Here is a 26,157-nt window from a genome sequence, read left to right as displayed (position 1 = left end):
ATTTTTTCTTACTTTATTATTGCTCATTTATTGGAGAATTAGGCCATTTAATCAAGATAGATTTTATGTTGTTGGTGGTAAAGATCTGGATGGATGTGTTACTTTATTCTGTGTTTCTATTTTTCAGTTTTACTTTTCAAGACTTGGTGAATTGCCTTTTTCTACTTTTTGTTTAGTTTTGTTAAAATTAGCAGCAGTGAGAAGTGTTGTTGTCGGTCTTGAATATATTTGATGTAGCCCATACTGTTAAGGTAAGTGTCATGTTTTTAGTTGTTAGTCTGATGAAGAATCTTTTATTTTTCTCCAAAAGTTGATTGTGTTTATCTGGACATAGTGTTTTTCAGGTCCAGCTGAATGCAGGTTTCCCCAGTCTTATACGTTGTGACAGCCACTATGGTGTGGTGTCCCTTTAAGACACCCAAGTCGAGGGTTGATGGTGTCATCAGTTTGTGCCGCTGCTCTCTCTCTCTGGGATTATGAGGACACGTGCCTGCACGCTTCTGCTTAACGAGGGACGGATTTACGTTTTCTTCTTGTTTTGTTTGCAACGCTTGGGTTGTATGAACGCTGGGCGTTATGTTGTTGAGCCGCAGCCGTTCAGCCGGGCTTTTATATGGTTGTTGAAGAAGGCGTATTAAAGAACCACCGTGGATTACCGATACCAGCGTGGGTGTGTGTTCTTCCGACTAGCCTGTTAGGTGTTTTGCCGCCTCCTCTCAACCACGCAACACAACCCAACGTTCCAACGTGTCAGGAGCATCAGCACAGCTGAAATGCATTTTTTCTTAGCACCGCGTCTCTGTGGCTTTTAAACCCCAAAACACGCTACAACAAAAATGGGTCCACCCCAAGGATGGGGTCCCCCGGTGTAGTTTCCACTGTGAGAGACTGTGGGCTTCCTCAGAGTGAGGCTGAGAGCGGCAGGCCCAGGTGGAGTCTGACCTGTGGCCCTTCAGATAAAGCTGAAAAAGGCCAATATATGATATTAAATATAAAATATAATTAAAAAACAACATCAGAATGAACAACGAGCTGCTGTTAAGAACTCCCGACGTCCAGCCAAGGCCCGATTGGTTTCTGTTTCCATGACAACAACAACCGTATGTGGAAAAGACCAAAAACTGAAGCGGTGAAAAAGTTTTGTTGCAGATTAACTATTAACTTTATGTTATTCATTGTCAGCTCGTGCCATCATTAAAGCATGTTAGAACACACATGTAGGATTTCACAAATCATCGCTCCTACATTTAATCGTATCCATAACAACTGTGTGTACGTGTTCGCTTTGAAAACATCACGTTCTTTATGTTGGTTGGTTTAGACGAGTGATCTCCAGGATGAATGAGGGCAGAGGCCCGTTTCATGGAGACTGTTTAAGTGTAAACCTGGATTATAAGCCACATTTGAACACCTTCATCAGAGGCTGTGACCATGTTGAAGGACTGATGCTGACGTGCTCTGACACTCATTAGCATAGAAAACAAAGTGGTGAAAGCACAGAGCCCTGAGGAGCTCCACTGGACGGTCTGTTCACAGAACATTTAATTATTTCACTTTTATTTACATGCAAAACAGCCTCAGAGAGAACAGCTGTTTCAGAGCTGCCAGCTTTATTGGAAAGATGAACTGAAATCCTAAAATAGTCCAATTCATGACAAACTGACACGGTGAAATGTTGCAGGATTCAAATGTGTCGATGGATGAACTCTTTCAGTATAAGATGCAATAATACAAAACACATGAAGGTGAGGAGGAATTCATTTAAAGTAAGTGTGATTTAAAGAGGACTGATTCTTTCCTGGTCAGGCTGAAGCTTTCACCGTCTGGGCCCTGTTTCAGGAAGCCGGTTTAGTGGAAAAACTGAGTAAGTATACCCTGAGTTAACGAAAACTCTGGGTTTTCGGTTTCACAAAGCGAGTTCAGCTGCAGCCTGAGTGAGTCACTATGACGACACACTCCGTGAAGCTAACCTGCCCCCTAGCAGGTTTACTACAACTAACCCTGACTGTCTCCGCCCCTTTGTCGGAAACCTGACAGTAGGAAGTGTCGGACATGGCGTGCCACTTCCTTGAAGAGCCAGTAGATGTTGAAGCCCAAATTCTCCGCAGAGCTCTCCGCCGGGAGAGAGTGATCAGAGCGCGTTTGGACATTTTATCATTTCCTGATGATTTTCTGTGCGAACGTTACCGTTTCTCAGCACAATCTCTAAGTTATTTGGATAACATCCTCAGGCCATATATTACGCATGTGACACATCGCGGACATGCTCTCAGTTCATTGCATATTATTTGTATTGCACTTCGGTTTCTTGCAAACGGGAGCTTTCTGTATAATATTGGTGACGCTGAGCACGTTTCCAAGGCTACCGTCTGTCGGGCAGTCAGGAATGTTACAGTTGCACTGAAACGTCTCCTGTACTCGTCTGTGGTGTTCCCCGGTCATAGACCCACAAGATTTATCAAAGAGGGATTCCACAAAATTGCAGGTATCAGGATGACCAAAACTTAATGTATGATGTGGTGATACTTGAACTACTACTTAAATTTTACATTTATTTTCAGGGTTCCCAGGCGTGATTGGCTGTACAGATGGCACTCACATTCCAATCATTGCTCCTTCAGTAAATGAAGGAGACTATGTGAACAGGAAGTCTTTCCACAGCATTAATGTGCAGGTACATAGTTCCCTGTAGCATGTCAAACTAACAAATTATTTCATTATAGTAATGGATGCTAATTTGTGTTCTCTGCACTGTGAAGATCATATGTGATGCTGCCAACATTATCACAAATGTGGAAGCCAAGCGGCCAGGCTCTGTCCATGACTCACAAATATTCCGTGAATGTACACTGAGCACAAAATTTGGACATGGTGAGTTGAGAATACTTTAAAATATATAAAGACCAATTGCTTCAGGGACATTTGAACTGAAGTGTACCCTTCTGTCTTAGGAGAGTTCACTGGCTACTTGCTTGGTGATAGGGGGTATCCATGTTTACCCTATTTGCTTACCCCTTACCCTGACCCTGAACCGGGCCCACAGCAGCGATATAATCTGGCTAATTGCAGGACAAGAGCCAGAATTGAAATGACTATCGGAATGCTTAAGGCCCGGTTCCAGTGCCTGCAAAGACTCAGGGTCACCCCAGAAAGGGCATGTGACATTATTGTGGCATGTGTGATTCTTCACAACATTGCCACAATTAGAGGAGAACACTGTCCTTCTGAACCAAACAGCAGTGATCCAAACCATGAACATCCTGACCCTCCCACGGACATACAAGATGGAAGTGCAGTCAGAGACACCATATGTCACAATCATTTCTTTTGACCCATCACCTCAACATGTTGAAAGAAGAATAAACAGATTTTTTGTTCAACTGGCTTTATTGGTCACCTGTGTTTCCTGTACACAAAGTATTAAAAGATGTAAACCTCATAAAGTGTCTCTGTTGCTTCCTCCTCTGTAACAGCTGTCAATGTTTCTTCATTATTTTCCTGTAGTAAAGAAATAGACAACATTGCTGTTCTACTGTAAACTCATATAATCTGTGGAGTATTACTCACAACTGCATGTTGGTCTGGCTCAACAGGAGGCTGCACCAGATGCAGTACACCACCACCATCAACTGATAGAATATGAGGTTTATACAGGTCACTTATAACTTACAAGGGACCAAATGGCAATTAACAAACATACCAATCACCTTACACTTCATTGTCATTATGCTCTCAAAGACAACCAAGGCTGAGGGAAGGCAAAATCAGTCTGAAAATAACTTCACTACAAAATAATTCATTATGGTAAAGAGTTTATCAAATGAATGTGTCGCACTGCAAAGGTGACTGTGAAGAAAGGATGTATGCACATCATGTATTATTTTGAATTTACCCCTTATGTAGGCACTTGTGTCTTGCGGGGTTATTGCCTCAGAGGATGTCCCCGCAGAGATGCCTTCGGCCACAGGGCGCCCACTGTTTTGGCTGAGGGCCAACTGCTCAGCCTCTGTGAGTGGTGGTGGTGGAGGACCCCCACCTGTTTTTCGGGCCTCCGCTTTTTTTCTGTTGGCTATAACGGGCCACATTTGAGCATACAGAGTAAGCAAATATGTACTTGTAATGTGCTCAGATAATTTCAATAAGTGCTTACAGAAAGAAAATTAATGTAGCCTCTAACTGCAATTGATTTACATGGGACAAACAGACCAAGCACTATGGCTCATAATACAATTACACCTTACCTGTTTGGACTATATTTTTATATTTCATTTTTACTTGCTGCCAGGAACGTTTGGGGCCTGTTGGGTTGCACCTGCGCTCACATCACATCACAAAATAACATGTATAAAATAACAAATAAAATAACATATGATAAAATAACGTGTTAAATGGGTGGAAATCCCTCGATCAATGTTTATATTAACACTCACGCATTGACTCTGTCGGCTATGTTTTGCCATGCATGCTTTTGCAGCTGTGGCTGTGTTACTTTTTTCCGCGGAATTTGCATGTTATCGGCATATGCTGCCATCAGAATTTCGGCCTCAAGCGCTGTGAAATACATTGACCGCGCCTTCTTTCCCTCCGTCTCCATGGTGACTCGCTTAATCTGTGCTCCGCTTATCAGGGCTTTATGTATCCTCGTCCGCGCGCTTCACTTGGGGTTAAAGCAACTCCGCGTTGACTGAACTAATTGTTATCAGCCTTTCTGAAACCGAATATTCCGAGTTGGACAGTTCGGGGTTACTCAACCGTGAGTGTCGTTTTTCACTCTGAGTTTTCCAAACCGGCTTCCTGAAACAGGGCCCCGACCTCTGTAAACAAACCGAAACACGTTCAGTGTTTAGTTTTACCAATTAGGTTTCATGAATCACCATCTGAGAACGTCTCCGATGTGGGCGCCACTCACAGGGATCACTTCCTGTAGAAGGGTCACATGACCTGTTAAACCCAGAGAGCTTCGTGTGACCTCTGACCCTGATCACCAGCGTCAGGGTCAGTGAAGGTGAGATACCGTGTGACAGGAGGAGGAACTATAAAGTTTTATTTGTACGAACACGTAGAACAGATGAAGTCAGAACGAAGCAGGTGGAGCTCAGTCAGGGTGGAGGTGCAGACAGGTGAGCTGAAGGGGAGGAGCCAGTCTGGTCAGGAACTCTCTGTCTCCTCGAGTGAACCTCCTCACCTCTGAAACACACACACACACTCTGAAGGTTGCAGTCAGGGTGGTGAGGGTGGTGTGTGAGGGTGGGGTTACCTTCTGGTCTCTGGTTGGTGTGTTTCCTGCAGGTGAGGCTGAGCGGCCGAATCATGACATCACTGCTGCACAGACACAACAGGAAGTGGAGGAGGAAGTCGTCAGCGTCCCCGTCACACACCTGAGACAGACACAGAGGTTATGTCTCTGCAGACTCACGGCTCGGCCCTGTGGAAACGTCCTGCAGGACGCCTGTTTCTCTCTGTGGTGGCCCCCCCACAGCGTCCCCACCGTGCTTCACTGTGTGGACGCTGTTCTTTGGGTTGTAGCTGCATCTTCTTCTCGTTTCACCTCCTCTGACCACAGGACGTTTCAGTCTGCAGGGTCTTTTAACACAGCTCCACCTGTGGGTGGAGGGGCCCTGTGGGTTCTCCTGGTGTGACCCGAGTCCTAAATGCCTCTCGCTGTCCTGCCCCTCCCCTGTGGTCTCCACCCTCCATGTGGGAGGTGTGGCATTCACAGTCAGCCCTGATTACCCTCAGAACTACACCACCTGCTGCTTCATCAGGTCGAGTGGGTGGAGTCAGGGGCACGACCTGAGTCTCGCTGAAACACACGGCTGTAAGGCCCCTCCCTCCTGTTCACGTGGGCCCAGCGTGGGTCCGTCACACCTACAGACTTTTAAAGGTGGAAGTGGCCACGCCCCCAAACCAGTTCAGCAGTAAGGTGTGAGCAGACAGAGCTGTTACCAGGATGCAAACAGGATGTGCCCTTTCACAGTTAAAGCCTCATCTTAAATTTTAAAGACAAAATAAAGTTTAAAGACGACGATGAGCACGTGACTCACCTGTTACAGGTAAACTGACCTGGCTCTGCCCACGAGGGAAGACTCTGATGTGACCTCTGACCCTGAGTGCTCTCTGAAGCCCCTCCCACTGAGCATCAGCCAATCCCAGCAGAGCACGAACCAGAGCAGCTGAGAAGCAGACGTGAGCCTCACCTGTCCCGTCATCGATCACCAGCCTGATCGAAGAGCAGAGCCACATGGTTTGATCATGTGACTGTCACCTGACTCATCCAGGTGATTAACACGTATCAGCAGGTGAGCTCAACAGGAAGCTGCTCTTACTTTGCTTTGGACTGAAACACTGACGAGGTCGAGTGACACTGAGAGCTGCTGCAGCCCTGAGAGAGAGAGAGCAACAGGTAAACACACACACCTGAAATCGTGAGCAGTTTCCTCCAAAACGACACTTTACTTACTGCACCAACACTAACACGCCACCAACACGCTAACAACACATGAAGCACTCTGAGTACTTTCACTGCACCCGAGAAACTGACACTAAACACATCCTGTACACACTGTGTGTATTTTATGCAGTACCTGTGTGTACACGCTGCCACACAGCGAGCAGCTCCACTGCAGTTGCAGGAACAGGAAACACACCATGTGACCTTTGACCTGTCCCACAGCGCACCTCTGCTTGCTGCTCAGAGCCCACTCACCCAGGTGCATGATGGGAGCAGGAGGAGGAGGCTGGGCCGAGCTGATAGAAACCAAACAAACAAATAAACAACAGCACGACAAACACGTGAACCAGACTTTACCTGTAAACTTACCTGGTGTCTCCCAGGGAGACCACAGTTATGGAGCTGACAGGTAAGTACGTGCAGTACACACTTCCTGTCCTGAAACACACACACAGGTAAACCGCACAGGTACGTAACCATGGGCGTGACTTTGTATTGAACATTGGGGGGTCAAGATCTCTGTCTAAATAAATAAATCTGGATACATTTCCAGATGATCAAACAACTATTTTGCTGGTAACACCTGAAACCAGTAAAGAAAACCAGCAGCCTATTGATGCAAGATGATCCAGAACTTTATTGGGGCTGACATTGTTGGAAATGAGTCCAAATAAAGAGTCCAAACTTTTATAAGCCTGTCTATGTGTGTCTCACCTGGACAGCCTCCTCTGGAAACCAGACAACAGCAGAGTGTTACCCGGCAACAGGCCAGGTGGGTAGGGGGTGTGGCTTAAGTCCAGGTACACCTGCAGACTCCTCCCAGCTTGGTCACAAAGAGTGAGACGCACACCTGCACACACACATTCAGCTAACAGTCAGACCTGAGACTCATACCTGAAGCACTGATGCCTGCAGTTCCTCTAGTGTCCAGCAGAGGCAGCAGTGAGTCGCCTCCATAGATCCCCATGTTACAACTTCACAGCAGAAAAGCCTGATACACAAACCACCTGTGTGTTTGTACCTGAGTGTGTGTGTCCAGAGTGGGCGGTCCTGTTGTTCACACTGATCCTTTCAGACACCACACCCTGAAAACACACCAGCTCTGAGCTGAAACACACACACACACACACACACACACACACACACACACACACCAGTAAGAGAGTGTGTGTGCAGCTGCAGTTCCTCAGATGGCCACAGGGGGCGACTCAGTGAGGGACGAGCAGTTTACCTGCAGTCTAAGACCTCTGAGACGGACAAGACTGTGGGTGGGACGGCCTGAAAACACAGAGAAGAGACATTAAAAATATGACGTCATTCTGGGGTAAAACCGCAAAGGATTGTGGGAACGAGTGGCAAGCGGTACTAGCGCACGCAGGCTTTCACACGAAAACAGTCACACAGTAATAAAAAGAAACACAAAAATGGCAAGAAGCTGCTGTATTATTAACTGTGTTGTATTATTAAGTCTTCTGTTGTAGTTATTACGTAATTTATCACAACATGATTGATGATGTAGGTTACAAATAAGTCTTATATTGATTTGAATTGAATTCGTTGCTATGCTGCTTTGTTCACTGTGGCTTTGCGGGCTAATCTTTGTTGTGTTTTGTAGGAAAACCAGAAACAAAATGCAGGAATGTGATCCAGACTGGCCCCTCTATCAGCCTGGGTCATACCGAGTTTAAAGCTGCTACCACAGCCAGATCTGATTGGTTAAGAGAGAGAGCGATATCGAAACAGCCACGAAACGTCCGCATATATGTGCCCAAGGGTTGTACTGAAGCAAGCAAGTGATGAATAACTGTTTTCCAGTTTGTTGTTAGCAAAGTTTTTTTTCTTTGCATTGTTGATTTGTTTTTCAGGAAGCAGCTAATAAAGCTGATGGATTTTTACAATGTTGCCTCTTTCTTGTAAGATTCTATAATAGAATGAAACAATGATGCCAGTTATAAATAAAGACAATAAATTGAATGAATTACGAAACACTCATTTTATTTATATTAGATCTGAAAATGTTGTGTAACACTACAACCTGAAACAACAAACAGATTGTGTTGGCCTGTACAGGAGATAAAATATTTAACAACAGCTAAATAAACGGTAAATGGCCTGTATTTGTATTCTTTACTTAGTCCCGAAGGACCCCAAAGTGCTGGAAATGCTAGCGCTTAATGCAGTGTTTTGATTTGTTGCCACTTGTACCCACAATGCAATGCGTGAAAGTCACATGGTCTGTCAATCTCTAAAAAAAAAGTTTAAGGGTCCTGGAGGAAGACGGGGAGCAAACCGAGTGTTACCTGTCTGCAGGTGGGCAGCAGCAGTGGGCGTGTCAGAGTGTGGAATCTCCAACCACGTCTGACTTGTAGGGTCGACTCAGCGTGGAGATCCACCCCACTGCGCTCAGAAACTCCACAGCCAATCAGAACACTGGGATCCTGATTGACAGACACATGGGCCAATCAGCTGCAAGGATTCAGGTCAGATCAACTCCCCACAAACAGGAATGGTGGGAGTCATCTGCATAGCAGTAAAAATGTAAGCTGTGTTTTGATGATGCTGCCTAAGGGAAGCATGTATAATGTAAACAGAACTGGTCCAAGCATTGAACCCTGTGGAACTCCATAATTAACCTCAGTGTGTGAACAACTACAGTTAAAGCTGAAAAACGTGTTCATGTGTACTAATATCAGAGAGCAGAGACCGATGAGGCCAACCTCTGACCACGCCCCTTAGTGACATCATCAAAGCTAGGTTGATACCTGAGTGTTAGCGGCGATGAGTCTGTAGAAACATCCAGGCTGGAGGACAGGAAACCACCGCGTACACACACCTGAGAACACCAGCACCACCTGCACACACACACACACACACACACACACACACACACACACACACACACACACACACACACACACACACACACGTAACTGTGTATCCAGGTGAGCTCAGGTAAACACACACAGGTGCGTCTCTCACCTTTCTCTCCTGCTTTTGTTCACTTTCTTTCTCTGTCATTGGCTCATTCTTTGGGTCCCGCCTCCAGCTGACCACTGGACCAATCACAGCAGCTTTCACTGAGAAGCACAGTCTCAGCCCTGCCTCCTGATCCTCTGCCTCCGCCCCTGTATTCCTCCAGGACACACCCTCCTTCTGCTCCACCCTGATCACCATGGAGACACAGGGCCAGGGGTTGCCGGAGTTGGCTTCTTCTTCTTCTCTTCTCCTCCTCTTACTCCCAGCAGTCTCTTCTTCTTCTTCTACTGTCTGCTTCCTGGCAGTGACATCCCCTCCTGGCTCCTCCCCCTTGTGTCTCAGGTGTGTCTCCATGGCAACAGATGGACTCAGGATGTGCAGGTGGTCCAGAGAGAACTGCAGGTAAACCCTGTGAATTGAACCCAGCTTTATTTAACTCATAATGTTTACAACCAGGAAGGAAGCTCACACCCTGAACCAATCAGACACCCTCATACATCACAGAGAGTGGACCAATGAGCAGTCAGCATGCTGCAGGTTGTGTGTGTGTGTACCTGCAGTGTTTGTGTGTGATGAACCTGTCCTGGTCCAGGTGTTGGTAGGAGGGGAAATCTGATTGGAGGAATCTCTCTGTCACCATGGTGAACTGCACCACACCCACCAGACAACCTGCAGCACACACACACACACACACATTAAAGAATAAAGCTGTGTGTCCCTGTGTGTGTGTCTGTGTGCGTGCATTGTACCGATCCAGGCGCTGTTAAAGACCGCCCTCTGCGCTCCCTCCTCCTCCTCGCTGCTCTCCGTCAGCACGCAGGCTGCAGCTCCCGCGGCGTCTCTGAGCTGCATCGAGTGTTTGAACTCAGACGTCTGTGACGGCAGCTCCAGCACGCCGACCAGCAGCAGGGGGCGCTGCCTGACACACAAACCGGCAAAAACCATTGGTACGTAATTACATGACTTCATGTGGGAGCTGCTGTCACCTTACCTGACAGCGTCTCCACCCCGAGGCTCGGAGGACAGAGTCCTGCAAGACCAGGACAGGAACCCGTTGATCTGGGCGGAGGTCAGGTTGGAGCCATCAGGGGGCAGCAGAGAGCTCAGAGGGGCCGAAGACCAGCAGCCAGTCTGCAGGGACTCCAGGAGCTCCGACACACCGAGGTACTGCCGGACCGCCGAGGACACGCTGTACTGCAGGGACACAGAGCACACTGAGCATGCTCCACACTCACCTGTAAGGAAGACAGGTGAGAGTGGGACCTACCTGCGTCACAGGACAGGTGTGAGGCTCGTCCAGCATCTCAGCGTAGATGTCTCTGCGTCCTCGTCCTCCAGCTCTGCTCAGAGTCTCCATCAGCCTCCAGGACAGCAAGCACACACACTGCTGCCTCCACACACCTTGGACCAGACTGAGGACCAAGACCAGAACCAGGACCAGGAAACAAGCCAGAGCCAGCGGAGGACAGGAGGACAAAGGTTAGGCTCTGCTGTCTCTGACTGTGGACAGGTGGTGGTGGGTGGAGCCTCACCTGTGTGCCAGCTGTGAGCTTAGGTGACAGGTCCACAGGTAATCGGACACATCTGTGTTTCTCTGCAGCAGTAACCGTGGTAACGCCCCATCTCCCGGGCAGCGGTTGTCGGGTGGCGAGCCTCCCGCCCTGCTGAAGGCCGTCACCCTCAGGCTGGAGCGCAGGCAGGTGCAAAGCATGCTGGGAGGGAAGTCCGGGCAGGGCCGGTACAGGAAGTGGGCGTGATGCAACTGCAGGAGGAGGAGCCATCAAACTTTATTAGTCGTGGTTGCCACGAACACAAACGGGCATGATGATGTCACATCATGTGACTCACCTCCACTCTGTCTCCCGCCCTCAGCTTCCTCTTCGCCGCCGGCTGATAGGCCACGCACAGACCCACCTTCCCATCCAGCACGTAGAGCCCCGCCCCCTCACTCACAACCTCAGTCACCGTGCCCTATCACAGCAGAGGAGGCTTAGTAATCAGCACACAGGTACAAACCTGTGGTAGCCAATCAGAGCTCACAGCACTCTCACCTGGTAGCTGATGACTTTGGATTGCTTTATCCTCACAGCTGATTGGTCCAGCTCCACCTCCTCATGCTCCGCCTCCTCACAGTCGTCCTCAGCAGGCTGTGACAGCAGGGACTCAGAGTGTGTGTGTTCCTGTGTGTGTTCTTGTGTGTGCGTGTAGTCGGCGTGCAGCTCGGAGCGCTTCGTCACACACAGGATGTTGTTTCCTCTCCAGCCTCGTAGCGCACACACACGTAGAGCTGTCACACACACGCTCTGCCCGACACACACACGCTGGATCCAGCTGAGCCGGCTGCTGTCCTGCACACACACACACACACACTGAGCTTCATCGTCCCTCCTCACCATCATCATCCTCAGAGAGCTGGTACCTGTACGAGCACGGGCAGCGAGCGCGACTCATCCGTCAGCGTGAAGCAAAAGAAGGTCGTTCCTGCCACGGCCAGCAGAGGGCAGACTGAGCCCACCTCTCCGAATACGCTCAGCCGCTGACCTTTGACCCTGGAGCACACACACACACACACATCTGTCACACACACTGCTCAGAAACTCCGCTGCAGTTCAGAGGTCATGTGACCCACCTGTGCCTCAGCAGCCTGCCGGCCTCTCCGACTCCCACCGCTCCGCTTAGCTCCACCCTTCCAGGAGCAGCAGCCAATCCCTGCTCAGCACCAGGACACAACAGGACAGGGGAGCCAATCAGCTCCAAGAAGCCTGCGGCCTCTTCCTGGCCCGATGCATTGTGGGGGATGTAGTTCCAGTGAGGGAGGAAAACGGGACGATGGAGCCACAGGGGCGAGAGAGACAGGCACTGGATGAGAGAGAGAGAGACGCGGGTGAGAGAGTGGCGGAGTGTGTCCTGGGTGGATGCTGGAAGCCTGTACTGATGATGACAGCTTCATCAGCTCTGATCTGCAGTGATGCCGTTTGTTTTATAGCTGCAGTAGATGAGATTAGATCAGATTAGATCAAATCAGATTAGATTAGATTAGATTAGATTAGATCTGATCTAATCTAATCTGATTAGATGAAACTTTATTGATCCCTCGGCTGCGTTCCTCCAGGAAATTCGGTTTCCAACAGCCCAGCACCGACAGAAGTTACAGAAGGTGAGCAGAAATATACACATATACAAATACAGAGTATAGAAAAGGGAAGAATAGAATAGAAATAGCAATAAGAACACAAGGGAATTGCACATTTCAAGTACTGTGAGTAGGGCTGCTCAATTAATCGAATTTTAATCACGATTACGATCTGGGCTTTCAACGATCATTAAAAATGACTGAGCCGATTATTAGCCCCTCCCTCGTGCTTTACTCTCGCGCTGCTCCATGTGGCAAATCGAGCGCACCTCTCTGCATTTCGAACACGCGTCACAACAATTAAGAGGACCCGAGGGAAGCTCGGAAAGCTCAGCAGAAGTTATTTGGAGAGGAGAGTGACTGCCGTTGGTTGAAAAGAGGTAAAAAACCTTCAGTGGTGTGGAAACATTATGGGTTCAGTCAGACGTGGATCAAGTAGACATAGTGTGTAAACTTTGCTACAGTGTCGTAGCTGCAGCACAGAGCAACACTGCAAAGTTCACTAAACACAGATGTTTACATTTTTCATTCATTTTATATTGCAAACATTTGCACTGTTATCAGTATTTGCACTATTTTATATTATTTTTTGACAATCTTTAAAATCATTATTCAACACATTGTTATTGTTAAATAAATATCGTCAAATAATCGAGATCTCAATGTCAGTGAAAATAATCGTGATGATCATTTTTGCCATAATCGAGCAGCCCTAACTGTGAGTCATTAATCCGTGCGGTGATGCTAGGACCACACTGAGCCTGCTGCAGCTGTCTGAATGTAATCTGTCAGGTTACTGCAGGTGATGCTATCTGTATACTTTATGTGAGGAGGAGGCTCCACATCTTTATAAAGCTCTGCTGTCATCACGTCTGTGCCAGCACAGTTACTCACTTGCTGACAGACTCTGTCTTTACATCCTTACTTATCGATCAGCTAAGTGAATCCATATAAACACAGCTCACATTTAACAAGTCCTGATGTTTCTGATTTACAGAAATGAAAGTCAGCTGTTGAGCTTGTTTGCTTGTTTCATGCTGATGTAAACATCAGCAGAGAAGCGTGTGATGACCAGACTCTATCAGCACTTGTGTCCCTGCACCAGAGATGGGCAGTAACGCATTACTTGTAACGCGTTACTGTAATCTGATTACTTTTTTCAAGTAACGAGTAAAGTAAGGGATTACTATTGCAAAATCGGTAATTAGATTACCGTTACTTTCCCGTAGGAACGCTGCGTTACTGCGTTACTAAAACCGTGATTTTTTTTGCGAGAATGTCTCATGACAGTGACGTAAGCAAGTGCGACGTTGGTGACAGCAGCTGTGTGCAGATCAACAATGGATAATATATCGAGTGCGGGAGAGAGTATGAGCGTGCAGCGTTTAAAGCGTGGAAGTACTGACCTTACTTTGAGTTTGATTCCATAAAAAGTGACAAAAACATTAGCGTCCATCGTGCGTGGGAAGAAAACTTCTTTTTACAGCGAAAAAAACCCCTAAACTTCCGAGCAAGCACCGAGTAGCTACGACGTGATGGGAAACTCACAGAGACACTCGCGCGGATTCTTCAACTGACCGCAGCACACCTACACCAGGGTAACCCTCCGCCTACCCTGCTCCTGCTTTACAGGTGAAAATAGAGCAAAAGGACCGCTGAGTCTTTGACTTTATTTATTTTCTGCTGTGTTTTACTTGCATCTGTTTGAAAGAGTGAGTGAAAACACAAAAAATATTTTATTTTATGTGCTGGAATGTGTAGAAAATAGGTTTAAATGTTAAACTAATTTATTCAAGTCAGAGAATGTTGCATATAATTAAATGTTTTGCTTGATGCATAAAGTTAAAAGATTAAAACTGATAAAACAAGTTAAAAAAAAGAGACTTTTCCATTTGATTACATTTTGTATGATGGATTATGTAGAAAAAGTAGAATTGGGCTGAAAGATCTATCACTTTATCACCTCTTCAGGTTGTAAATCGTGTTTTTAAAAAGTAACTAAGTAACTAAGTAACTAAGTAATTAATTACTTTTGAAAATAAGTAATCAGTAAAGTAACGGGATTACTTTTTGGGGGGAGTAATCAGTAATTAATTACTGATTACTTTTTTCAAGTAACTTGACCAACACTGCCCTGCACAGAGAATGAGCTGAATTAAAGAGGAATTCGATTTCATTCACGTTGCACATGAACACCTGCAGTTTGTTGTGACCTCGTTACCATCAGTTCTGACCAGATCCGGTTTAGTGACGCTGCTGTGAAGAAGCTCCTGAGAACTAACCAGCTGATGGACCATGGGTTAAGGTTAGGCTCCTCCCCCTCTGACTCACCTCACACATGACGCTGCCGCTGGCGTCCGTCAGCCTGTACTCTCCGTCAGGGCCTTCTCTCAGACAGCCAATCAGCAGCAGGTTGACCCTCGGCAGCGCCCTCTGACCCGGCACGGCGAGCTCCGCCTCCCTGGCCCAGGCTCTCTGCTGATTGGTGCTCCAGGACAGGTTGCTGACGCAGGCCAGGTGCTGCTGGGAGACGAGCTGGGAGACGGACAGCAGCCTGCGGACAGACGGGAGGACAGCGGTAAGGCCAGGTCACGTGACCTGCGACAGCGATGATGTCAGCGGGCGTTACCTGTAGCTGACAGGTAAGCTGTGGGCCACACACATCTGCTGCTGGATCGCCTGCACCGCACACATGCTCAGATCGAAGAGGCTGAGGTCACCGTGGTTACCTGGGAAAACAAAGTTTAAAGGGTAAACACAAACATAAACAACTGAAGCCCCGCCCACTGAGAACACCTGAAGTGGACACCAGAGCTGGTGTGTCAACAGGTGGGACCACCTGAGGAAGCAGCTGCTCTTCATCCTCAGACTCTTAGTCCTCCCTGTTCCTCACTGACAGTCGGTCACCTTCATGGCTCTGACCTTTGAACCACACTCACATCTACACACTGGACTGCTCTGATGACACCTGTGAGGGCAGGTGAGCCCTGCTTTCACTGTTTAAATAATGGTTTAAATAGTATTTGGTTTCATAAGTGGACATCGTCATTAAGGATTTAAAGTACAGCTGATTTATCAGCCAGCTGTTTCAAACAAACAGGAACTCACCTGTCTGCGAGGGGGCGGAGCTACACACCACAGGACTCAGGTGTTCAGAGATGGAGGTGAAGATGTTCTTTAACCACAGGGACTCCTAAAGAAACAAAGCAGCAGGTCGGAGGTCACAATAATAAATGTAAAACAGGCTCACATCCTTATATTCTCTTTTCTGTGTGGATTTCTGCTATAGAATTAGCTCGAAACAGCGATCGGCTGCTGCTCTGCCTACGTCATGACGCAGACAGTCTACGTACGCAGGGCTGTGCGTGTACGTAGACTGTTATTTATCGCTCAGTTCGGGCAAACAGGGTCAGACTGGGACTCACCGCCTCGGTGCTGGGCTTGACCCGGTCCAGGAGCTCCTGCAGGGGGTCCATGTCTTCGCTCCGGATGCCAGTTTCTCCCCCTGCTGACAAACTCCCGCTCACGGCTTTCAAACAGCTTCCGGTCCTCCTCCTGTTGATGTCCTCCCTCTGACCGTCGCCCCCGTGTTCCCGCCTCTTACCGTTCATAAAGCCGCCATGATGCCCTACCGTCCTACTTTGTTTACTTTTGTTCTGTATTTTAAACAAAGCATCAAACTTATTAAACTGACTAGTCTCTGCTCACGCAGGATCTCTACCGCGCATGTGCGGAACAACTTTTCCCTACCCTGCATTTCACAATAAAAGCCCTTCACGTTCACATACACTCAGTGGTCTCCTACCTCCTTTCCTAAGCACTTTTCCTTGATAGAAACGTTGTGAGGTGGAGGAAATGCGTTTAGGAGATGTGATAAGAACTCAGGAAAGGAAACAGCTGTGTTTGAACTACAAGTCGATCACGTGACTCCAGCCCAGCGTGTTCTCAGCCTGATTAGTGCAGGTGAAGAACATGCTTTTATTATGAAGGGGTCAGACTTCCTGCTGAGGCTCAGGGTCATGTGACTGACAGCACCTTTTGAAGCTCACCTGACGCCACAAGGTGTTTCCTTTTCAGGAGGATCACACTGTGCGAACCTCGGGAATCTCAAACAAAAACACATTTCTGTCAAGTGGAAACTTTAAAATAAAATAAAATAATATCAAACTGAAGGTTTGTCACTGTTTTTTGTTCACTTTTTATCCAGGCTGCAGGTGTCTCAGTGGAAAAATAGAGCGTGGCTGAGCGCACCTGTGCAGACCAGTGATACAGTTTAAGATCAGAGAATTGTAACCCCCTCTTTGATATGGCAGGTACAACAAGCCAAGTCTTCATCTAGGACCTTTGTTATTCCAAATTAACCAATTAAAGATATCGTTTAACTTCTGAAAGGATTCTTTTGGAGGAGGCAGAGGACGTGACTCAATATAAAAACTTTGCATAACCTTTCATCCTTGTTCAGGAATAGGACGGAGGAGGATTTTGAATCATTTATAGCCAGAAAATCGTCTAAATAGCTCCATTTTGCTATGCTAACAGACAGCCTAGTCTAGGGCCTAGGGCCAATCTCTGCTCTCGATCTCCTAACTGGAAACCAAATAGTACAGCTCTCATTGTAAGTGTCATCACCAGAGGTTCCATAGTCAGAATGAATAGCATTGGAGATAACGGGCACCCCTGATGAGTGGAACGCTCCAATGTGACAGGTTTAGAAACTATTGTTTGTTACAAAAGTTGAACCCATCTGAGAAAATGATTTCCAAATCCATATCTTGGGAGAAGGTTAAATAAATCTGACCAGTCTATTCTGTCCGAGGCCTGACGAACGTCCAGTGATAATAAAGCTGCATCGTTAGCATCACATCTCTCATGAATTATATGAGAACCCTTCTTATATTGTGAAACCCTTGATGCTTTGGTACAAAGTGAATCAAATGTGGGATCCAAGGCTCTGATCTTCATGCTAAACATTTAAAGTATTTTAGTGTCAACCCCCGTCAGACTCTAAATGATGAGTGTTCTGCAGGTTTAGCAGGTTTCTCAGTACTCACTGCCTGTCTCACAGTGGGTGGAGAGCCTCCGTGTGATATGCTTCTACATACATGTTAAAAAGAGGCAATATTCTTTCTTCTGGGAAGGTTTTGTAAAGTCAGAAAGCCATCTGGCCCAGGTGCCTTACCACACAGCAAATCCAACATGTCCAAATGAAGACTGTCAGATTTGATTTCAGCTCTTTTAAAGTGTCTTTATAAGTTAATTTAACTCTTATTGGAGAGTTGGAACGTTAACTCTGACTTAGTGTTAAATACCAAATCTGTCTGGAGTTGATCATTCAACACTTATTCATGCTAACTAGGTGTTAAGAGTTTATATACTAACCCCCACAGAGGATTTTAGTTTAACTACATAAGAGTTAATCTATGTCTAGAGTCTAATTCATTCTGTGAATTTTACTGTTCTGAATTTCTAGAAATTCCTTTGGAAATAAACATTATTGCAAAGAGGACTGCATCAGCTGAGGCAACATGGTGTCCTGTGAGCTCAATTTGTTTTTAATCAGAAAAGGTCAGACACAACAAAAGCCAAGCAAAGCATCAAACAAAGGAAAAATAAAGACAAGTCAAATGTCCAGCCAAAGGATTTATGGGAGACTCCATCAGGGATGGACCGAGTCAACCGGCATTTCACCTCTGAGAAAGATATATAACAGAATAGCTTTAGTTTGAGTTTGAACTTATACAAAACGCAGCAATATATTAAAAAACACAGTTTTATTGATTATAAAATACTCTATTGGAGTCATGTCGGTGTGGGCAGAAATCCAAATGTAGGATATGGGACATGGTGCCATCTCTAGACTCCATAGTCCCACAGGAGCTCCTCTCCAACCGCGATGTCCCTCAGGGCGATGAACAGCACACTCTCCCGAGGACCAGCAGGGAAGTTCATGGTGAACCTTTGTGGCTTCACGTTTGGATTCCTTTGGCAATGGTTCATGTGCCTTCTATAGGAGTCCTTGTGCAGGTGGCAGGCACAGGGGGACGCAGTGGCATCAGCCCTGTGGCACTCGTCCCTGTAGAAGAAGAGAGACCCTGACTGCCGCCTCTGATTCCCTGCAGCTTTGGTGATGCACGTCCCGTGGTAGTCGCAGACGACGTCTCCTTTGTTGAAGGGCATCAGGGCGATGACACCTGTGAGCAACAGGAAGTCATCATAAGCTCTTTAGAAATGTTGACTTGCTGTCAAACGAGGGTGTGGTCCAAACGATAGGTGCATTTACCTTTGCCCTTTTCCTCCCCGAAGTCCTTCAAAGCCAGGCCCTTCCATTTCTGCTCTGAAATCGAGGACATGAGGGACGGGCTGTCCTGGATCCTGGGCTGTGGAGCAACCCAGGCCCGTAGGACGGCATCAACAGTGGGCTTGTTGGTGCTCCAGGTCTCCTTATCTAATGACGTCTGTAATCTTGCACGCTGAGGGGCGTTGCCTCTTCTGGCACACCCTGTCCCAGAGCGAGGCGTGAGGAATACTGCAAATCAACCATCTGAGTCAATCATATATATTTGAACCTCTGTGATGTGAAGTATTGCTGAGCTATGTGTATATATTAGAGCTGTAAATAATGGAGGCAGAGCGTCCATTAGCATGACGGGCTTACCGAGGATGTGCTGAACTCTCTGCTTAAGCTTTTTTTTTTCCCCAAACTGTATTGAAATCATAAAGCGAACAGTCAGTCATTCCAGTTCAGTTTGTACAGTAGACATACAAGGCAAATAAGAGTAACAATATACAGCACAATGAAATAAGAAGGATAAATAAATAAAGGATAAAAAAGGGGAAAAAAAAGGGGGGGGGGAATGTGACAGACTTCATAACAACTTTGTACTTGAAAGTTGTGACAGCTCATTCGTTAAACATTTCTGGATGAACTTCAATCAATGAGAAACCTTTTTTATTGGAAGTTAATTTAAGAGAGTTTAAGTAATATTCAATTTCAATCAAAAACAAATTAAATGATGGGGTTGAGTTTTGAAATTTACATTTATGTATGTGGAATTTCCCTAATAAGATGGAGCGGCCGAAGAGTGAACTGTCAAAAGTACTGAATACGACGTCACTTATTTATGTGCGAATGTTTAATAATTAAAGTCAGTCATATATCCACAAACACAACAAGCTGAAAGTCAGTGATATATGTATATGTATGATATATGTATATGTATGATATATGTATATGTATGATATATGTATAGCCTTTGAATTGGGACAGCCTTCGTCGCGTCGCTCTGATGTAATCGGCCTTAAAATGCGGCCTTTAAGGCTGCAGACCCTGAATTGGGATTAATTGAATAACTTATTTAAGGTCTGGGCAAAAATCACCTCCATGCGAGAGTTCTAAGAATAAAACCACTGCTGACCAAGAACACCACAAAGGCTCATCTCACATTTGCCATAAAACATGTAGTTTATCCCCGAGGTAAGGAACGCCAGGACTGCCATAATGAATCAATTAAATACACCATATTTAATTACATAAATATTTACAACACATGTAATTAATTAATTATTGACAGTTTTAATTAATTATTGACACATTTGATTAATTATTGACATATTTAATTAATTAATAACACATTTAAATAATTATTGACAGTTTTAATTAATTATTTAATGATTTATTTATTTAAGTACTTGTACTTGATTATGCCCCGGAGATACAACGAAGAAGAAAAGAATATGCGGCAGCGAAGAAGGTGCTTAAGGGCTTCCTCTCTTTGCTCTTTAAATGCTTTGCTTCTTTTTTTGATTTTTATGCTGATTTATTCTTTTTTCAAGGTTCAAGGTTCTTTATTTGTCACATGCATAGTTATACAAGTATAACACACAGTGAAATGTAGCCTGACACGCTCCTCGACATGTGCAAAAATTTGGGGGGGGGGGGGGGGGTGTAGAGGAAGAACATTATATATATATATATATATATAGTATATACACTGGGTGAATGTGCAGTAGTAGCAGCAAGCAGGTGAATTCTGTACATTAATATGAATAGACATCTGACTATTTTACAGGATAGACAATATAAACATATTTAAAGTTAAAGGAATTGAAATGTACATTGTGCCTTGGTTTAGTGTCTGGAAGAGTCCTGTCTCAGTCAATTATAGATGATGTGAGAGGGCGGGTGTGTGTGTTTAGGGCCCGGATGGCTTGGGGATAGAAGCTCCTCTTGAGTCTCTCTGTCCTTGCCCGGAAGATGCGGAACCTTCTACCAGATTGCAGAAGTTGGAACAGTTTGTTGCCAGGATGGGACGGGTCCTTCAGTATCTGCGCTGCTCTAGTCCGGCATCTCCTGGTGTAGGTGTCCTGAAGCGGGGGGAGAGCAATCCTGCAGCAGCGTTCTGCTGTACGGATCACTCTCTGGAGAGCTTTTTGGTCCTTCACACAGCTGTTCCCAAACCACGATGTCATGTTCTGTGTGAGGATGCTCTCCACAGCGCCTGTATAGAAAATCCTGAGGATCTTTGGAGAGACCCTGAACTTCCTCAGTTGTCGAAGGTGATACAGGCGCTGCCTAGCCTTTTTGGTCTGGACCTGAATGTGGGCAGCCCATGTCAGGTCTGAGGAGATGTGGACACCAAGATACTTGAAGGACTGCACCCTCTCCACTGGAGCTCCATTGATGATAATGGGCTTGTAGTCTCTGTGCTGACCCCTTCTGAAGTCCACCACCAGCTCCTTGGTCTTGCTGACGTTCAGCTGGAGGTGGTTGTCCTGGCACCACGATGCCAGATTCTTCACTTCATCCATGTAGGCCGCCTCATCGTTGTTGGAGATGGCACCCAACACCACTGTGTCGTCAGCAAACTTCACAATGGTGTTGGAGCCATGGGTGGCCACACAGTCTGAAGTGTAGAGGGAGTAGAGCAGTGGCGAGAGGACACATCCCTGAGGTGCTCCTGTGTTGATGGTGATGCTGTTGGAGAAGCACCTGCCCACCCTCACCACCTGAGTTCTGCCAGTGAGGAAGTCCAACACCCATGCACACAGACGGCTGTGGAGTCCCAGATCCCTGAGCTTTGTGAACAGTCTGCAGGGCACTATTGTGTTAAACGCTGAACTGTAATCAACAAACAGCATTCGCACATAGTTACCCTGTTTCTTGTCCACGTGGCTGAGAGTGGTGTGGAGGACGTGGGCGATGGCATCCTCTGTGGATCTGTTGGATCTGTAGGCGAACTGCAGCGGATCTGTGGTGTCTGGGATGGAGGAGGAGATGATGTTCTTCAGCAGCCTCTCAAACACCTTCATTACTACCGAGGTCAGTGCAACTGGCCGGTAATCGTTCAGGGATGAGGGTTTGCTGTTCTTGGGCACAGGGATGATGGTGGATCTTTTGAAGCATGTGGGGACCACAGACTTCGCCAGGGACTCGTTGAAGATGTAAGTGAACACACCTGCTAGCTGGTCAGCACAGCAGCGCAGCAGACGGCCGGTGATGCCGTCTGGCCCCGCCGCTTTCCTTGTGTTCACTCTCCTCAGTGCCGCTCGGACGTCATGCTCCGCGATGCTGGTCACCGGTCTCTCGCTGATGACGTCACTGTCCTCGGTAGCCAGGCGGTAGATAGCATTAGCCGCCTGGTTAACCTCGAAACGGGCGTAGAACCGATTCAGCTCGTTGGTGAATGCAGAGTCGGCGTTGATCGGCGCAGTGTCCCTGGCTTTGTAGTCCGTAATGGTGCGTAGTCCGTGCCACATACTCCGTGTGTCGCCCTGGTGGAAGCGGGACTCCACACGTTCCCGGTACCGGCGTTTGGCATCTCTCACCGCGCGCTGCACGCCGTATGAGGCCGCTTTGTAGGCGCTCATATCGCCAGTGGCGAGACCCGCGTTGTAGGAGGCGGTCCTGGCGTTTACTGCAGTGCGGATCGATCTGTCCATCCACGGTTTCTGGTTTGGGAATGTGGTGACTCTCTCAGTGGGGATAATCTCCTCCGCTAGCATATTGACGAAGCATACTGCTACTTCCGTAAACTCGTTGATGTCGACTGCGCATGCTCTGAACATGTCCGAGTCGACGTCGTTGAGTGCGTCCTGTAGCGTAGCTTCTGATTGGGCAGTCCACCGTTTTACCTCCCTCGTGGTCACGTCTTCCCTCCGTATGCTTTGTTTATACTGGGGAATGAGGAAGATGGCGTTGTGCGTATGAGCTTACCTGCGATAGCTTCTGGACACTTATAGATCATCAGGACTAAAGTGTTCTTAACAGAAACAGCAACATTTTTATAGTTACCTTATCCTCAACGCAGGCATCTGTTTAAAGCAAATGGATTTAATTTTAACAAGTCAGGGGTGAAACTGTTCACCTCCAACTTGTTTTATTCCATACGTCATCCATCTGTGCTTGGTGCCAAGACTGAGATAAACGAGGAGTTATCTCATAAAGAGGAACAAACAGTACTCCAAGAACAGACAAAGCCCAGCAGAAACCTTGAGGAGGAGCTCCATCTGCCCCCACCCGGGAAGAGCCTCAGAAAGGAGAGACATCTGAGGCAAGAAGAGGGGTCCCTATTTGCCTGCAACTCTCTCAACAACACCAACGACCAGGACCAGGGACCACGATCTTCCCCAATCCCCCAAACCCCTGACAGGCCATCACCCTCCTCCCCCTCCCTTTCTCCCTCCTCCCCACACCTGAAATTCACTGAGGAGATGATGGAGCGGGTCAATGCTGGGCTCAGATCTACCCCCCGTCCCAATCCCTTTTTGTCCCCCATAAACCCCCACCAGAGCGGCCAAAGGTTCGTCATCGAGCCCCACCCTCAACAGAGCAATCGAAGTCACACTGCCCAGCCCCGCCCCCCTTAGTTCCTCCTTACCACCTTCATGCTCTGTCTCCGCAGTCTGATGTGTGATGTGTGGAGGGTCCGAGCTGCGAGGATTATGGCAGTGGTGACTTTTCCCAGGAGAAGCTGGGACCCTGTTTACTAGAAGGTTTTAAAATCTCTGTACTTTTAGGTGACAGGAGACATGTGGCCTGGTCAAAACACAGAGAGATGCACTCTAAAAGATCTTTAAATATAGTAAACATACCTTGTGTGCCACAGACTGCTCCCAAACACGAGGGGACAAGTAATACCTCTAAAACACTTAAGTTGGCTTTATTAAACGTTAGATCTCTAGCTGGGAAAACATTTTTAATTAATGATTTAATCACTGAGCACAGCCTTGATTTTATGTTTTTAACTGAAACTTGGTTGGACCAAAGTAACAGTGGAGATGTTCTCATCGAGACGACCCCTCCTAACTACAGTTTTATCAGTGAGGCCAGGGTGAGCAGGAGAGGAGGGGGGGTTGCTGTCTTATTTAATGAATCATTTCAATGTAAGCAGCTATCTCCTGGAAGTTTTCAGTCTTTTGAATATTCAATTCAATTCAATTTTATTTATATAGCGCCAAATCACAACAAAAGTCGCCTCAAGGCGCTTCATAGATACAGAGAAAAACCCAACAACCATATGACCCCCTATGAGCAGCACTTTGGCGACAGTGGGAAGGAAAAACTCCCTTTTAACAGGAAGAAACCTCCAGCAGAACCAGGCTCAGGGAGGGGCGGGGCCATCTGCTGCGACCGGTTGGGGTGAGAGAAGGAAGACAGGATAAAGACACGCTGTGGAAGAGAGACAGAGGTTAATAACAGATATGATTCAATGCAGAGAGGTCTATTAATACATAGTGAGTGAGAAAGGTGACTGAAGAAGAAATAATGCATCCTTTTGTTGGTGTTAGCGAGTGTGCAGATCAGCCATCACTGATTCAGTTCACCCTAGTTAACATTCGTTCCATAATGAACAAAAAGTCTTTCGGGTCGTGGTGGAGGACTTGATGCTGAGATTCAGAAGCAGACTGATGAACTCTGAAAGAGGAGTCCTTTCATCTCCTCTACCTGCTCAGAGCAGCCATCTGTGCCACATGTTTGTGAAATGTCCTCCAGTGATTGATGACAATCAGAGCAGACTGGTTCCTCCACACCAGTCAGCCAGGAAGTCATTGACTCAGACACCAGAGTGGAGCTCACCTTCCATTTCTGCCTCCCAGCCTTTGGAGCCTTTCCCACCCTGAACACAAACTGTTTTAGCTCCATCAGAAGAGTTCCTTTCACCCAGCACACTGACTCTTCATCATCTTTCTGTGTTATTGAATCTGTTAAACTGTGTCTCAGATTCACCTCTTGCTAAAAGTCTACTTTCCCATATCAACCCCTTCAGGTCTTGGCTTTGCTGGATGCCCATCCAGATGTGCAAGTTTCATGTACAGTGTCTTGAAGAAGTATTTGTACCTCTTGAACCTGTAAAGTGTGGTGTGAATCTGTATTCAGCTCTCATTACATTTTATGTTTCCTACTGTTGCGAAATCAGTTTTACCCCGGTTCTTTTTATTCCTCGAGCATCCAGAGACGGCACCGGACTCAGTAGTCATTTTCACAAAACTTTTATTCATCTTTACTCATCTTCATTTATCCTCATTTAAGCATGCATCTTCTAGAAGGCCGGTGCCCCTCTGCAAAATCTTCACCCCTTTGTTAGTTACAGCCAGCTTTATAGAGGCATCCCCATCATAAACCCCCCCACGGTGTGCTGCAAACTCTGTGTCTGTGTCTATGTGAGTGCTCGTGTGTGACTGTGTACGCATACCTGTATGTATGTGTGTGCACGTCAGTGAGTGTGCGTGACAGTTAAAACACTGTGGGTGCAGGTGACTCCCTAGAGGTCATAAAACCCATCTCCCTTCCAGACCACAGGTATCCAGGTCAAATGTTGAGACCGTGCACAGTTCAACTGGGGGAGGGGTCTTCTACAATCGACTCCTAAGTTCATGACACAATCAGGCCTTTATTACATTGAGGGCAGTGTCAGTGTCTCTACAATAGTTCTACATTATGTTAACACATTTCTAAACTCTAAAATCAGCTAAACACTCCTACACTACCTTCTCCCTTTATCTGCTGTTTGTCTCAGGTGTGCTGCACGTCTTGGTTAAATTAACGAAAAAACACGACCATCAATGTTTTGGTTCATTTGTACCTGCAGTGTGAATCCTCTCATCTGAGTGGACAACATGTGGAGCAGCATGATGTGTATCTGGAACACACACACAGGTCATGCCAAACTGCAAAGAGATGAAACACAAACTGATTGTGATGTTTAAAGTCTGTAATCTGCTGCATTCAGCACAGAACCTGAAATAACTCATACTAAGTCACACTGAGTGACACTGAATCGCCTGTAATGAAGCAGAAGTTTTGGTGGTCTGCAGCATTCAGGTGTGTGTTAACACAGTACCAACAACAAAGACAACAGTGATTTTAGAGACACAACATTTGCTTCATTTTGCTTTTTGCAGTGGAAAAGAAGTCGAACTAGAACCAAGAGCAGAACCAGAAGAACCACAGGAACCAGGCCTGCTATGAGTGCAGTGAGAAAGGAGGTGAGACCCTGAGGAGGTGATGAAGCAGTGTCAGCAGAAGAGTTCACAGGAGGAGTGGAGTCTGAGCTCCTGTGCTGAGGAGGATCTGCAGGAGAGATGATGCAGACGGTTC

At 46.7% G+C, this 26,157-nt stretch overlaps 2 protein-coding genes across 2 annotated transcripts; both read right to left on the bottom strand.

The window, feature by feature from the left end:
• Positions 1–1,540: 1,540 nt before the first annotated feature.
• Positions 1,541–16,280, bottom strand: LOC308395777 (CST complex subunit CTC1-like). The gene is made up of 25 exons (XM_080880764.1): positions 15,986–16,280; positions 15,669–15,753; positions 15,190–15,289; positions 14,892–15,114; positions 12,057–12,286; positions 11,847–11,976; positions 11,479–11,775; positions 11,276–11,398; positions 10,960–11,189; positions 10,695–10,839; positions 10,419–10,621; positions 10,177–10,346; positions 9,982–10,096; positions 9,431–9,836; positions 9,214–9,303; positions 8,752–8,889; positions 7,683–7,729; positions 7,473–7,558; positions 7,166–7,301; positions 6,821–6,889; positions 6,585–6,747; positions 6,327–6,382; positions 6,064–6,220; positions 5,258–5,378; positions 1,541–5,187 (listed from the first exon to the last, which is right to left on the bottom strand). The coding sequence occupies exons 1-25, from the start codon at positions 16,169–16,171 to the stop codon at positions 5,096–5,098; spliced, it is 3,798 nt and encodes a 1,265-aa protein (XP_080736890.1). The 5' UTR covers positions 16,172–16,280; the 3' UTR covers positions 1,541–5,095.
• Positions 16,281–18,410: 2,130 nt separating this feature from the next.
• LOC308403322 (N-lysine methyltransferase KMT5A-A-like) lies at positions 18,411–19,240 on the bottom strand. The gene is made up of 2 exons (XM_080892632.1): positions 18,841–19,240; positions 18,411–18,751 (listed from the first exon to the last, which is right to left on the bottom strand). Exons 1-2 carry the CDS (start codon positions 18,908–18,910, stop codon positions 18,414–18,416), a joined length of 408 nt encoding a protein of 135 aa, XP_080748758.1. The 5' UTR covers positions 18,911–19,240; the 3' UTR covers positions 18,411–18,413.
• Between the last annotated feature and the right edge of the window lie 6,917 nt (positions 19,241–26,157).

This window comes from Rhamphochromis sp. 'chilingali' (assembly GCF_963969265.1).
Source record: "Rhamphochromis sp. 'chilingali' genome assembly, chromosome: 1".
In the NCBI taxonomy this organism is placed as follows: Eukaryota; Metazoa; Chordata; class Actinopteri; order Cichliformes; family Cichlidae; genus Rhamphochromis; species Rhamphochromis sp. 'chilingali'.
The sequence above is the reverse complement of the archived record's forward strand: the minus strand, read 5'-3'. Positions and strand labels throughout refer to the sequence as shown.